Genomic DNA, 15,304 nt, shown 5'->3' on the forward strand with positions numbered 1-15,304 from the left:
TAAGAAGTCATTGTGTTCAAGTGGCTAGCATGTTTTAGATTTCATGAATTTCTTTGGATTTCGTGAAAGTTCTTGTGTGGTGACTGCCGAGGGGCAGGCTGGTTACTGGGAGGCCGTCTGGCTCGCGGCTAGTATGTTTACTCCGTGTCCTATCTGCCAAGGGAGAGGGTATTTTCTGGGACTGTGCTGCGTGTACCACAGACTTCATCTCCACCGGACCTGAAATACATCAGTGATATTCTGCTTGACACACAAAAGGAAGAACTTCGTTTTCATATCTCTTCTTAACTTTTGTCATCGCTATCAGTTTTGGAGAGTGACTGAAAGTTGACAATTTAAAGCTTGTTAAACATCTTTTTAGTGATTAACATCTCATAAGCCAAAATATTACTAATTTCTTGGATTTGCAGACCACGTGGTGCCAAGAGACATTAAAGTATTTTGTTTGAACCAGTTAAAGAGTTAGGATTTATCTAACTTTTGTGAGATATGACTATTGTTTTACATGATAACATAGGTGACACCTTCTTGATTAAGCTTTAAGAAGTTTGCATTTTCATTTTAACTCTCAAAACCATTGTTTTCGTGGCAAATGTTGTAGGACTTCCAATCTTTTGTTTTCTGTATTATCTTTTGAATGGTATATCTTTTGTTAATACATAATGTAAATGAGCTTAGAATTTGTTAACTTTATTTAGTGATCTTCCCCCCCCCCCCCCCCCCCCCCCCCCCCCCCCCCCCCCTTTCCCCCTCTTTAGATGTCAACCCTGCTTTGCCATCTTGACAGTTCAATGTGTTTCATTGGGCACATTCTTATCTGTAGGTGTGCTTTTTTACACCTGTTATCTCTGATTCTTTAGAAGTTTCTTTACAGTGATTGTTCTATCAGGTACACAGGGGTTAGACAAAATGTGGAAACAACATGAGAAATGCATGCTTGGACATAAATGCAGATACTAGGCAAGCCTGCAGGTTGCACTGTTGTATTTGACAATGAATGGCATCTGTGCAGTGTCCTCAAAATGTTGCAAGTGTCATCTTGGTTAGAACAGTGTTCTGTGTAGTTGTGAGTGCTGTATGTCGGAGCTAAGTGAATTTGAACATGGGCAAAATTTTGGTGCACGTATGGTGGGTGCTTCTGTAACCAAGATAACTGATGTGTTTGGTGTTTCAGGAGGCACAGTTTCAAAGACTTATGCCACATACAGGGAAAGTGGGAAAACATCTTCCACTAAGTCACAGTGCAGATGAAAGTGTGTGTTGAGTGGTAGTGATGGACAGTCATTGAAGTGAAGTGGATTCTGACAAAAAATAAGAGTGCATCTGCAAAAGTCACTGTGGAGCTGACTGCTTCACCTGATGAACCCTGTCAGCAGCAAAACAGCACAAAGTGATTTGTAGAAGCTGGGAATTGTGGGGTGAGATGGAATTTCAAAACCACTCGTGAGTTATCTGGTTATCCATGACAGGAAGTCGTGGAAAGAAGTCATTTGGTCAGATGAGTCTTCCTTCACACTGTTTCCAGCTTCTGGTGGAGTTTACGTCCCAAGAGTGAAACAGGTGAGGGTTTGGTGATAATTTGGGCAGCCATATTGTGTTGTCCCAAAGTCCTGATGGGTACTCTGCAAGGTCGCATTACTGCCATAGATTATGTGGCTATTTTGACTAATATTATCCATCTCATGCTACAGTGCTTGTTCCCCAATGGTGAGGTTGTGTTCCAAGACATCAAAACCCCTGTTCACTCAGTTCACGTAGTCCAGGACTAGTTTTGTGAGGATGAGGAGGAATTCTTGTATTTTCCCCCTGTCGACAGTCCTCAGATCTCAATATTATTGACCCTTGGTGGTGTAGTTTGGAGGGAAGTGTACATGGTTGCTATCCACCTCCACACCATTAACTGAACTTTGCACTATTTTCCATGAAGAAACGTATGAGATTCCGTTAAAAACCATACAAGACCAGTATTCATTGGTTGTGAAATGATTGGAAGCTGCTTTGAATGCCAACAGTTTTTCTGCAATGTATTAGGAATGGTAATGTGTCGTGTTTGTGGTGTTTTAATATTTTTGTCCGCCCCCTTGTAACTATCTGGTGTATAGTAAACAATTCATTCAAACTTGAAATACAGTTCTTGTAGATGCTCCTGTTAAGTGTTTTGTGTTCCTCTTTGAGAAGTGAAATGACAGCCTTTTAATGTAAAGTACTAAATTTGTGAAGCTTCCAACTGTTTTAGCTTCCCTTTGTACTTTAGTAATTGTTGTTGCTACAACTGCCTCATGGTCACTCATACCAATTTTATAATGGACTTTTTCAAAGAGGTCAGTTCTATTTTTTGCCATTATGTCTAATATATTTCCATCATGTGTGCATCTGATCTAATTTAATCTAACTAGATAGTTTTCAGGGAAGATGCACAGTATTGTTTCATAGGATGTCACGTCCATCCACCGTTTACAAGACTGTAATTTTCCCAGTTGATTGTAGAATGATAAAAGCTTTCTCCAATGATGGCATTATGGTTGGGGAACAATGGTACTGACAATTGAGGTTTTGTTTAAAGTTTTCAGTTATATTTGTAGATGAGTGTGGTGGTCAGTAGAAATATCCAGTTTTTACCCACCGTTGATAACTGTGATTTGTCCAATCACTCACCATCTTCATGGATTTGACTTTCCTGTCCACCGAGACAAACACAACACTTCAATTTCCCATTGATCTATCCTTTTGATAAGTGCTTACATTTATCGCAAAAATCCTACTGCTGTCAGTAACTGATTTTTCCAACTTTCTGTTGAGCTCTACTGATTTTAGAACTGTGTAAACACCATGATTTTGTTGCAAATGCTTCGGAAGTTGATCACTGGGATTTTGATAGTCTTGGCTGTGGATGACATTTAAGGATCTTCCACTAATATTGTGGAATTTCCAACAGTTATCATTAGCTAGGCTGTATGGAGAGTTGCGTAATCCAAAAAACCTGTGTTTGCATGCCGCACACAGTCAGCTACCTGGTTAACAGCCACTCATGTGCAGAGCCCACATGACTCATTTTCTCTGTATTTTCTTGCCAGGTCTAAAACAGAGCTATTGCTGAATTTGTCTCGTAAATAGTTATCCAAGAAAAACTTCCAAAATAGAAGTTTCATTGCCCAGATCACAGTTGATACATATTCTGATTACTAGTTTCAGCAAAGCTATAGTACCATTTTCAGATCTGCAAGTGTTACAAATATGTTACAAGGTTTATAGTTATCATATGTGATTTCAAAAAACTGTAAACTCTATCGGATACATGAATTATAAATCTGCTACTTGTGGCACATTGCCAGTAGCCATTGAAAATATGGATGTAAACTTTGAAATTCAAAATATTACCTGAAAGAAAGCCATTGAAAATATGGATGTAAACTTTGAAATTCAAAATATTACCTGAAAGAAAATGCTTAAAAAATTTGTGGTGTCCCCACCGTTATAGGCTAAAATAATGTTTACCTCACAGAAAATTTACTTCTATGTAACACTAAGTACACTAAAATAAAAGCCATAACTGTATCACCAAAGCACAGAGATGTCAAATACATCAGTTGGAGCACATCCACTGCTGAAAGATGTGTATATGTTGATAACAGGCTCCGTACTGCCGGGAAGTTATCACAAGAATTATATAATACAGCAGAGTAGCACCAGGTATAGACAGTCTCATACATTATAACATTTAGTGTAGGAGTGATGTTATGTTATATACAAAGTAAACCAATTTGTTTATGTTAGCAACAAGCTTCCAAAATTACTGCAACATTCTAGAGCATGCAGTAATTTTTTCCGATCATACTGATAGGAAAATACACTATGTGATCAAAAACAACCGGACACCCCCAAAAACATATATTTTTCATATTAGGTGCATTGTGCTGCCACCAACTGCCATGTACTCCATATCAGTGATCTCAGTAGTCATTACACATCGCGAGAGAGCAGAATAGGGCACTCAGCGGAACTCACGGACTTTGATCGTGGTCTGGTGATGGGTGTCACTTGTGTCATTCATGCGTACACGAGATTTCCACACTTCTAAACATCTCTAGGTCCACTGTTTCCATGTGATATTGGAGTGGAAACATGAAGGGACATACAGCACAAAAGCGTATAGACCGACCTTGTCTGTTGACTGTCAGAGACTGCCGGCAGCTGAGGAGGGACGTAATGTACAGGGCTATTACAAATGATTGAAGCGATTTCATAAATTCACTGTAGCTCCATTCATTGACACATGGTCGCGACACACTACATATATGTAGAAAAACTCATAAAGTTTTGTTCGGCTGAAGCCACACTTCAGGTTTCTGCCGTCAGAGCGCTCGAGAGCGCAGTGAGACAAAATGGCGACAGGAGCCGAGAAAGCGTTATATCGTGCTTGAAATGCACTCACATCAGTCAGTCATAACAGTGCAACGACACTTCAGGATGAAGTTCAACAAAGATCCACCAACTGCTAACTCCATTCGGCGATGGTATGCGCAGTTTAAAGCTTCTGGATGCCTCTGTAAGAGGAAATCAACGGGTCGGCCTGCAGTGAGCGAAGAAACAGTTGAACGCGTGCGGGCAAGTTTCACGCGTAGCCCACGGAAAATTGGCTCATGCCACAACTGGAGACCGACAGCGCCGGCTTCATCTTTCAACAGGATGGTGCTCCACCGCACTTCCATCATGATGTTCGGCATTTCTTAAACAGGAGATTGGAAAACCGATGGATCGGTCGTGGTGGAGATCATGATCAGCAATTCATGTCATGGCCTCCACGCTCTCCCAACTTAACCCCATGTGATTTCTTTCTGTGGGGTTACGTGAAAGATTCAGTGTTTAAACCTCCTCTACCAAGAAACGCGCCAGAACTGCGAGCTCGCATCAACGATGCTTTCGAACTCATTGATGGGGACATGGTGCGCCGAGTGTGGGAGGAACTTGATTATCGGCTTGATGTCTGCCGAATCACTAAAGGGGCACATATCGAACATTTGTGAATGCCTAAAAAAACTTTTTGTACGTGTGTGCAAAGCATTTTGAAAATATCTCAAATAATAAAGTTATTGTAGAGCTGTGAAATCGCTTCAATCATTTGTAATAACCCTGTATAATAGGCAGACACCCATCAAGACCATTCCACAGGAATTCCAAACTGCATCAGGATCCACTGCAAGTACTATGACAGTTAGGCGGGAGCTAAGAAAACTTGGATTTCATTGTCAAGCGGCTGCTCATAAGCCACACATCACGCTGGTAAACGTGATGCCTCGCTTGGTTTAAGGAGCATGAACTTTAGACAACTGAACAGTGGAAAAATGTTGTGTGGAGTGACGAATCAAGGTACACAATGCGGCGATCCAATAGCAGGGCGTGGGTATGGCGAATGCCCAGTGAACATCATCTGCCAGCATGTGTAGTGCCAACAGTAAAATTTGGAGGCAGTGGTGTTATGGTGTGGTCTTGTTTTTCATGGAGAGGGCTTGTATCCCTTGTTGTTTTGAATGGCACTATCACAGCATCGACCTATATTGATGTTTTAAGCACCTTCTTGCTTCCCACTGTTGAAGAGTAATTCTGGGATGGCGATTGCATCTGTTCATAATGCATGCCCTGTGGCGGAATGGTTACATGACAATAACATCCCTGTAATGGACTGGCCTGCACAGTCCTGACCTGAATCCTATAGAACACCTTTGGGATGTTTTGGAACGCCGACTTGGTGCCAAGCCTCATTGTCCGACATCAGTACCTCTTCTCAATGCAGCACTCAATGAAGAATGGGCTGCCATTCCTCAAGAAACCTTCCAGCACCCGATTGAACGTATGCCTGCAAGAGTGGTAGCTATCATCAAGGCTATAAGGGTGGGCCAACACCATGTTGAATTCCAGCATTATCCATGGAGGGCGCCACAAACTTGTAAGTCATTTTCAACCAGGTGTCTGGATTGAGATTTTCACTCTGCAGCGGAGTGTGCACTGATATGAAACTTCCTGGCAGATTAAAACTGTGTGCCCGACCGAGACTCGGAACTCGGGACCTTTGCCTTTCGCGAGCAAGTGCTCTACCAACTGAGCTACCGAAGCACGACTCACGCCTGGTACTCACAGCTTTACTTCTGCCAGTACCTCGTCTCCTACCTTCCAAGCTTTACAGAAGCTCTTCTGCGAACCCGGCAGAACTAGCACTCCTGAAAGAAAGGATATTGCGGAGACATGGCTTAGCCACAGCCTGGGGGATGTTTCCAGAATGAGATTTTCACTCTGCAGCGGAGTGTGCGCTGATATGAAACTTCCTGGCAGATTAAAACTGTGTGCCCGACCGAGACTCGAACTCGGGACCTTTGCCTTTCGCGGGCAAGTGCTCTACCAACTGAGCTACCGAAGCACGACTCATGTCCGGTACTCACAGCTTTACTTCTGCCAGTACCTCGTCTCCTACCTTCCAAAGTTTGGAAGGTAGGAGACGAGGTACTGGCAGAAGTAAAACTGTGAAGGTTTGGAAGGTAGGAGACGAGGTACTGGCAGAAGTAAAGCTGTGAGTACCGGGCGTGAGTCGTGCTTCGGTAGCTCAGTTGGTAGAGCACTTGCCCGCGAAAGGCAAAGGTCCTGAGTTCGAGTCTCGGTCGGGCACACAGTTTTAATCGGCCAGGAAGTTTCAGGTGTCTGGATACTTGTGATCACATAGTGTATGTACTGAAAATAATTTACATTTTCATTATGTTTGAAAAGACATGCCAGCATCAAGGGATAGTACAATTTAAAGTTAAAATGTAGTGATAACAGTATATACAAATACAGTTTTATAAGCAACGCAAAAATAAAGCATGTTAAGACACTTGATGTCATACAATTACAGAATCTTTGATATGATAGCAAAACAGTATGAGGAGTGTAACTGTATGTATTATAATATTCACAATATGCACAGAGGCTACAGCTATGATTATCAATGGTCAACATTTTGTACAAATGCAGCAAGACAATAACAACAAACCAACATTAGACAATGTGAAAAGTTTCTTACCAAATGTACTAAAGCTGTTAACATAATTGCAATGTAAGCTGTGGTAAAGCAAAGTATATATCACAAAAGTGTTATTGGATTATGCCAGTGTGTGAATGTTCTTAAAGTGCTGAGTAAAAATATAAGTAATTGCACTTCATGAAATTGATGTAAAATTTGTCAATGTTGCTTACATTATAAGCAAAAAGTTGATTAAAATGCAAAAAAGACCAAGTCAATAATAAAATGTGATGTGTAACATAAAAATGTAGAGAAAGCCAATTTACAAAACAAGTTTACATGTTAAAAAAATCAAGTGTAATGTATAAAGTCTAGGTCATAGGATGATTGAAGTAAGGGTAAGGTGTAGACTATTAATGTGGATAATAATATGAACACAAGAAGCCTTTCAATGATATGTATTAAAAATATGTAATACAAGGGTGACATGAATACAAAAGTTATAAGAATGAAAAAATAGTGCTACCCAATGCTTTGTATAGAGTAACATTAAAAACAATCAGTTATTGATTGGTGAGTAGATTTTTTATCTATCCACTTAAATAATTTGTATAGAGTAATATATATAACCCGAGGTCTGGGTCATCTAGATCTCATAGTATGTGGGCAAGAACTTCGTTCTAGGTTTGTACAGCTGTTTTCTGGGTTAATATAAAATGTCACAAAAATATATGGACAGGGAACAGGAGCTAAACCATGCCATCTAAACCATGCCATCGTAAACACTGTCATGTTATTACAGGAAATCATACAAAACATAACCAGGGGTCAAGGTCATGGTCGTAACATATATCCATCATAACAGCAAGAAACAATCTTCGGAACTACTTGAATACAACTTCGTAACAGTACATAACTTCATAGGTTCTCATGTTCATGGAATAAAGAAAGTAGAACAATAATATGGTTAGTGATTAAAGTGAAACTGAATAAAATTATTGCTATAAAATATACAAAAATTAGATTTTTGAAGTCTGGGAAAGCCTAATTATGAAATGTATTCAGATCACACAGAGTACAGCTCAGTTAAGTTGGTAGTGAGCCAGGTGGAGAGAACTTTTAGACATACTACTTATGGTTCACAGCTAATGTGATACACAAGTCTGATTATTAGTTAAACATGAGAGACATACTGCTTAAGGTTCACAACTAACATGAGAGATAATCCTGATTATGCTGAAAGTTTGGTGCTTGTGATCTAACTGAGCTTATGGTTACAGTGGACACTGACATAAGACAGAATTCTAATTATTAATATAAACTGCCCATTTTGTGCTCGAGGTCTAGGTGAGCTCAGGTTTGGAACTATGTTGAAACAACCCTTGATAACTGTATATGAGATGATGTGTACTTGTTTTAATGGTAAAGGAAAAAACATTAGGTTAACAACTAAGGTGAAATTTCGGATTTTTAATTTAAAACAGAAATGACAATTCAGTGCTCAAAGTCTGGATGAGCTCAGATGTGGGAAATTGTGATGACCACATAGAGAACAGGTTAAATGACCATGTAGAAAACATAAACACGACAAATTTAGTGACAAGATTCACTTACGACTAACAGTTAACATCAGATCAAATTCAAATTATACATGTAAAAATGCCAACACTTGATGCTCGAAGGCCGGGTAAGTTAAGATGTAGTCTGTGTTAAGCCAAGACATAATAAAGCTCCCCCAAGTAGATGGCACACTAATTGTTAAATAAATAGTAACTATGAATTGTGATATGAAGAATGATAACAGGCACAGTGAAATTAAATTATAAAATGTCATGAAAACAATTAAATTTTTTTATTAACTTCTAGTTGACCATTTAATACTTTATGGAAGTACTGCTATTCCCAGTGTATACCTGTAAATTTTCCTTTAGGTCCAGTTTCCTTTCCTTGATACTTTATGTAGCATTTTCACATTTTGTTGAATGTGTATTATTTTATTTTTCATAATACTTCATATTTTTCATGTGTGTTCTGGAAGCAGTTTTATTTTGTTTATTAGTGCGCTCATTTTATTTTGTGTATTAGTGTGCTCACTGAATCTAGCAGGAAATGATCATCTGGTCTGCCCTATGTAAAATTTGTTACGGTCACCTTACTCCTAATTGTATACCTCCAAACCAATATAAACATATCTCCTTATTCAATCTATGTGATGGTGCAATTATAATGTCAAAGTATTATATGTTCTAAAATCTAAGTTGGCATTAGATTTTTGAAACCTATTCTTGATTTTATTATAAATTTTCCCTCTATATGTAATTTTGACACATTTCATTTTAGTTGCATTTTTGTTTTGTGTTTGGGTGGTGGCTTCTACCTGTGATTGTCTTTTCTTTAATATCATATAAACTGTTTTAACTGTATCTCCGCTGTAACTGCTGGCAATGGCAATTTGTTTGAAGATTGCTAGTTCTTTGTTTACATTTACCAAGTGAGTAGGAACTTCCAAGACCCTGTGAATCTTAGCACAGAAGAAACTCATATCTTGCAGGATGGTATGGATTAGCATTTATTATGATGTCACAAGCTGCTGGTTTCCTATAAATGTTAAAAATCATGTTTACTATTTCGTTTACTGATTGTGAGTTCTAAGTATTTTATGTTCAAGTTCCTGTTTATGTTTATATTTATTGTCCTGGTTCAAAAATTACCATAGTTCAATTTAGAAAAGTCTAGTGATCATTGTATATTTAAGAATGTGTTATTCAGATAGGATTTCTGTTACCAAACAAGCTTTATATGAACTATTTTCCACAATAGCTGCAGCCTGTGGAATGAACCATCGATAGTAGTTCAGCTGACATAAGACAGACTTGAGCTGGGATGCATCTGTGGGGGCTGGCAATTGTTGGCTGGCAGATACGTGCTGCAGCATAGGCTGTATGCCTGATGCGCTGAAGGTGTGTCCTAAATAATCGACCTGGCAGAGGAAAAAAGAACATTTATCAACATTACAATGCAGGTTCGCTGCTGTGAATGTGGAGAAGTATGTGTTGAGGTTCTGTGCATGTCATTGAGGTAGTTCACTGTCACTGGGACATCCTTTGATAAGTGCTTCAATTACCTCTGGAAGATCACTGGGGCACTGGATATGCCAAATGGAAGCTGCTTATATTAGACTAATCCAAAAGGGGTGTTTATGTCTGTAATCTCTTGGGAGTCACCGTCCAATTGGAGTTGGAGATAAGCATCCTGAAGGTCGATTTTGGTGAATACTGTACCCTCAACAAGATGAGAAACAATGTCCTCAAGCTCATGAGTGGGATATGCGATGACTGTGGACTGGTCATTCACAGTGGCCATGATGTCACCACAAATGCAGACAGCACCCGTCAGTTTATCCACAATCACAATGGGGGAGGTGCAGTGACTACATGTGGTGGGGATGAGGATACCCTTCTCTTGCCTCTTGGAGTCGTTGCAAGTCCTGTTGAAGCTTATCCTGGAGAGTGAACTCGACACAACAGTCCTTAAAAAATTTTGAGACTGCAGTGTGTAAAAGGGGGTTATGGGTCTGGGGTGGTTTAGGTGCAGAGGCTTGGGGGGAGGGACTGCTTCAGAGGTGTTATGAACCTCGATGCCCAAAACGTGGAGTAAGTCAAGGCCAAGCAGATTAGAACTGTAACAACCAGAATCCTAGCTGGGGTTACCGTAGCTCCATGGTGGAACCTGGTCCAGAAGCATCCTGCCACGAGCCATTGTCAATCTGGAAGGTGACTGGTTTGCTTTCCCAACTCCACCTTCATAGACAGCAGCTTCTGGAAAATATGGTTGGGAAGGATCCTCCTTGAGGTCGCCCTGTGCCCAATCCATGGACATGGATTGGATGAGTGACAAACTTCAGCTTCATGGCCAAACTTACTGCAGGCAGTACACTTTGCCTTGTAGAAATGGCATTGGTGTCACAGATGGATAACAAAAAACTATTTACAAGATCTTAACTGTTTGAAATGACACATCCTGGGAGGGTCTTTATCAGACTTGGACACCAACCGCTGCTGCAGAGCTTCTAAGGCAGGATGGGAGGCAAAGGCCAGCTCTGGATCTTGGATAGAAGCTGCTCCTCTAACAGATTGCTCAAAAGCCCAAATGTTGAGAAGGTTTGAGTTGAGTGAAGGATCTTTGAGCTTAAAGAGATCCTGCTGGGGACCTCCATCAGGGATGTAAACTAAAATCATGTCGCAGACCAGAACTGATGCATAAGGAAGCTTGCATTGTTCATTGGCACATTGAAACTGGCATTCCCAGGAGAGACTCTAGAGTCTTGATATCCATTTCATATGGGTTTCGGTATGTAACTTCTGACAGCGAAAGAACTTTTGTCAAGCTGCAGCAATGTATCTGAGCATTGAAGTATCATATTGCACTAAGTGTGGTTCCGCTTGGGAATGTAACTGTTGTAGCAGCTGGTAGATCATGGATCCTGCATTGGCCAACAATAAGGCAAGCTGCTGCTGATCGCCACAGACATTGTACTCTGCAAGATGCTGGTCTAATCAAGCTGTGTAGCAGGCCCAAGGCTTGATTTTCTTGTCAAAGGGCGGTGGTGTTGATGCACCTGGGTGTGCTTGGACGGCGGGCTGAGCACCAATCCCTACAGTAACAGGAGAGGATGTCTTTAAGGCAAGCACTTGTGCCAGAAAAGCCTCATTCACCTGCTGCATCCTTTGGAATAAGAACAGCTCTGGTTGTCAAAATTTGTAAGTACAAATTAATTCCACCTCTTCTGCAGTTCCAAACAAGATGCACTTCTGTGGATTTGGCTCCACCTAACTCCCTGAAGCGTTAACTAAACACTGAAATGACCAACACTCAAAGAGAGCTGTTTTCCAATGCAGAAGCTTACTTCTCGGTGTTACACTGTTGTTACCAATGCCATCTTGACAAGAGCTTAATTGAGGAACTGCAAGCAGTCAGCGCATAAATCGTCAAGCTCTTGTCGAAGAGAATTGTCTTCAGTGATCCCTGGGTTTGCGTTTCCTTAAATAGCTGTTCTCCAGGTTTTGTGATGGGGCCAGCGACCTCTTGCTGTTGCCTGGCGAGGTACACGGTGGTCCGTAGCTCTCTGTGCACCTCCTGGCAGTCTTAGGGCATACTTGAAAATCCCGCGTGGCTGCTAAGGACTGTGTGAGCATTGCTTTTTGTGCTTCAAACTTTACATCCATTATGTTTGCTGGGGCTGGTGCCCCTGGGTGCCAAAGCATTGCTGCCATTCGTGTGCTGTTGTAACTCAACGTGCTTTGCGAGGTGTTTGCATGTTGCCTTGGCCTGTTCTATCGCCAGATACGTCTCCAATTGAGAACATACGGGACTTTATTGGATGACAACTCCATAACCCACAACCAGCATTAACCATCTCTTTATTGACCGACCAAATGCAACGGGCATGGAGTGCCATCCCACGAATTGACATCTGGCACCTCTACAGGACAGTGCATTCATGTCTGCATGCTTACATTCAACATTCTGGTGGTTACACTAGTTTTAGAATTGCAGCATGAATATGTGCATCAGAAACATTCTGTGTGTTGGCATCGTGTAACATTACTTCTGTTGGCATCATGTAACATTACTTCAATGCAGTTAATTCCATGTGAACATTAAAACTTGCAATGCCTGGTGAGACCTCTGAGGTCTGCTGTTGACTGTGTGACTGTCTGAGCACACTGCTGCTTCAGACGAAAAAATTTCAAGTGTGCAGCTGCTGCGTGGATTTGACTTGTCAGAATAATCATCTAGTAATTTCACTAAATCATCATACAAGACTTTCTCGAGAACAGTTCCTGTGCACAGTTTAACACAGAGTTTCTACACTTTGGTTGTAATGGTGTACAAAAAGGAAGCTCTGTGCTCCATACCTATTATTTTGTAGATGTTGAAATGTGTCTGTAATTGTGTCCTGTAGTCTGGCCATTCTTTGGCCAGGCTTGCTTGCTTGTTGAGTAGTGATGTCACTTTTCTGACAGTGAGCAGCAGGTGTTCTATCTGCTGTGCCTGAAGTTATGCAATTTTGGTTAGTTACAGCAGATAGAACACCTGCTGCTCACTGTCAGAAAAGTGACAGTGGGGAAGCCAAATCAAAGACTGCATTTTATTGGCAGAACACTCAGAAGATGCAATAGTTCTACAAAAGAGACTGTTCATCCTCTGCTAGAGCATTGCACTGTGGTATGGGACTCGTATCAGATAGGATTGACAGAGGACGTTGAAATGTCCAAAGGAAGACAGGTCATTTTGAATTAGAGCAAAATAACAGAGATAGTGTTGTGAATTGGTATGTGAGTAGGGGTGAGGATCATTAAAACAGAACCAGTTTTTGTTGCAGTGAGATCTTCTCATGAAGTTTCAATCACCAACTTTTTCCCTTGAATGTGAAAGTGTTTTAATGTCACGTACATAGGGAGAAATGATCATCCTAATAAAATAAAAGAAATCAGATCTCATACAGAAAGATTTAGGTGTCCATTTTTCCCATGCGCTTTTAGAGAGTAGAATGGCAGAAAAATAGTGTGAAGATAAGGTTTGAAGAACCCTCTGCCAGGAATTTCAGTGCTAATTGCAAAGTAGTGGTGTACATGTAGATGTAGCACATGGATCCAATACATATCCTGTTTTAACTTTTAACATCTATTTTAATAACTGGTACAGATTTTAATATTTTCCTGTGTTTAATTATTACAGGCTAAGAAACCAATGTGCTTAAAAACTAATATTAGTGTTTGGTTTGCAGGTTATAACTGAAAGCAGTCATCACAAGGATGATAGAGAATTTTCCGGATGAACTGATTATTGAAATATTATCACATTTGTCAGCTCTTGACATAGTTAAAGGTGCACAATATGTATGTCAGAGATGGCACATACTCTGCAAGAGCCCAGCTGTTTGGAAAGGGAAGGAACAGAAGATAGATGGCAAGCATAATACACGTGATGTTGTGGAGATAGCAAAGGTGATTCCTCATATAACTTCGCTTTGTATTGGAAAATCGGACAATTCAGACAATTTCCAGGCTTGGTTCACTGGTTCACATTTATATATTTCCTCGTCTATCGAGCGTGATGAGCTGAAATGCATAGTAGACCATCTAAACATCAAGAATGTATCAGCTCCAAGGTCTGTTATAAGTCGGTGTCGCAGCATACTCTTCACTGATAATGTGAAATTGGAATCATTAACGGTTTATATGGGTAACAGACCACCTCCAGACAAAGATGACACCTTTGAGCCGTTGGTGAAACAGGGAAGCCTGGCACGTCTAAGAGCACTGCATTTCTTTGGTGCCAGAGCACTCAGTGCAGATACAATATCCTTGTTATGTCAATCTTGCACAGATCTAGAAGAGCTCTGTTTGCATCAGTCAAATAAGGTTACATCAGAAGCACTATATAATCTGAAGAATTGCAGCAAATTGAAGATTTTACAAATTACAGACACCGCTGCTCTTAAGGACCTTTCATTTTTAAAATATTGTCCGGGTGTCACTGAATTGGATATCAGTCAGTGCTATTCTTTGCGTCCAGCTGCATTTCAGCACCTACTACATTTGAAAAACCTGAAAAGGTTCCATATGAGGCATTCTAATGTAAATGGTTTACCACTATCTGCAATGAGAGAGTCCATGAAGCAGCTGAAGATCATCGACCTGTATTATTCTTATGGATACAGTGAACGTGAGGTGGTCCAGTTAAAACGGTTTGCACCTCATATAACAGTATTAGAAGGCACATTTAATTTTGATAGGCATTGACAGTTCACGAACACACCTCATAGGTAAAATACAAATGTCATTCTATTTATGTATCAGAATATATAAAATGTTCCCAATAAAATAAATATATGTACATGCTATTAGGTAAATACTTATATTATCAGAGCTTTCTGCCACTGTTTCCAGTAAAATAAATAAATATTTGTGCATGCTACTAACTAAATACTTTATGTCACTGCTTTCTTCCTGCCAGTGCATCAAGTCACAATAAAGGGGGACACTATCTGTGTATTATTGTAAGTAATAATTCTTTTCAAAATAATTAGCAAGAATGAAATGTAATGTTAACATTTCACATCTGCTTAAATTTATGTGTTTCTGTATGATATCAGTATTCTTCTTTGTTCTGTTGTGTGACAAAATGCACAAAAAGAGTGTGTGTGTGTGTGTGTGTGTGTGTGTGTGTGTGTGTGTGTGTAAAGCTCAACTGCTAATTGACCTTTCCTACATGCCTGTTTGCTGCTCAAAACCTCATCAAGGTAAG

General features: G+C 40.2%; 1 protein-coding gene across 4 annotated transcripts in view; it reads left to right on the forward strand.

The window, feature by feature from the left end:
- The window catches only part of LOC124619579, a 46,598-nt gene extending 31,615 nt beyond the window's left edge, over nt 1-14,983 (forward strand). For 3 of the 4 annotated variants that reach the window (XM_047146070.1, XM_047146071.1, XM_047146073.1), the window contains exon 2: nt 13,782-14,983. In XM_047146070.1, the coding sequence (XP_047002026.1) occupies nt 13,810-14,799 (990 nt within the window). In that variant the 5' untranslated portion in view covers nt 13,782-13,809 and the 3' untranslated portion in view covers nt 14,800-14,983. Of the gene's footprint in view, nt 1-9,836; nt 10,014-13,781 lie in introns of those variants that run through there. The other variant, XM_047146072.1, reaches the window with a different exon arrangement.
- The last annotated feature ends 321 nt before the right edge of the window (nt 14,984-15,304 follow it).

The sequence above is a fragment of the Schistocerca americana genome, chromosome 6, assembly GCF_021461395.2.
Source record: "Schistocerca americana isolate TAMUIC-IGC-003095 chromosome 6, iqSchAmer2.1, whole genome shotgun sequence".
Taxonomy (NCBI): Eukaryota; Metazoa; Arthropoda; class Insecta; order Orthoptera; family Acrididae; genus Schistocerca; species Schistocerca americana.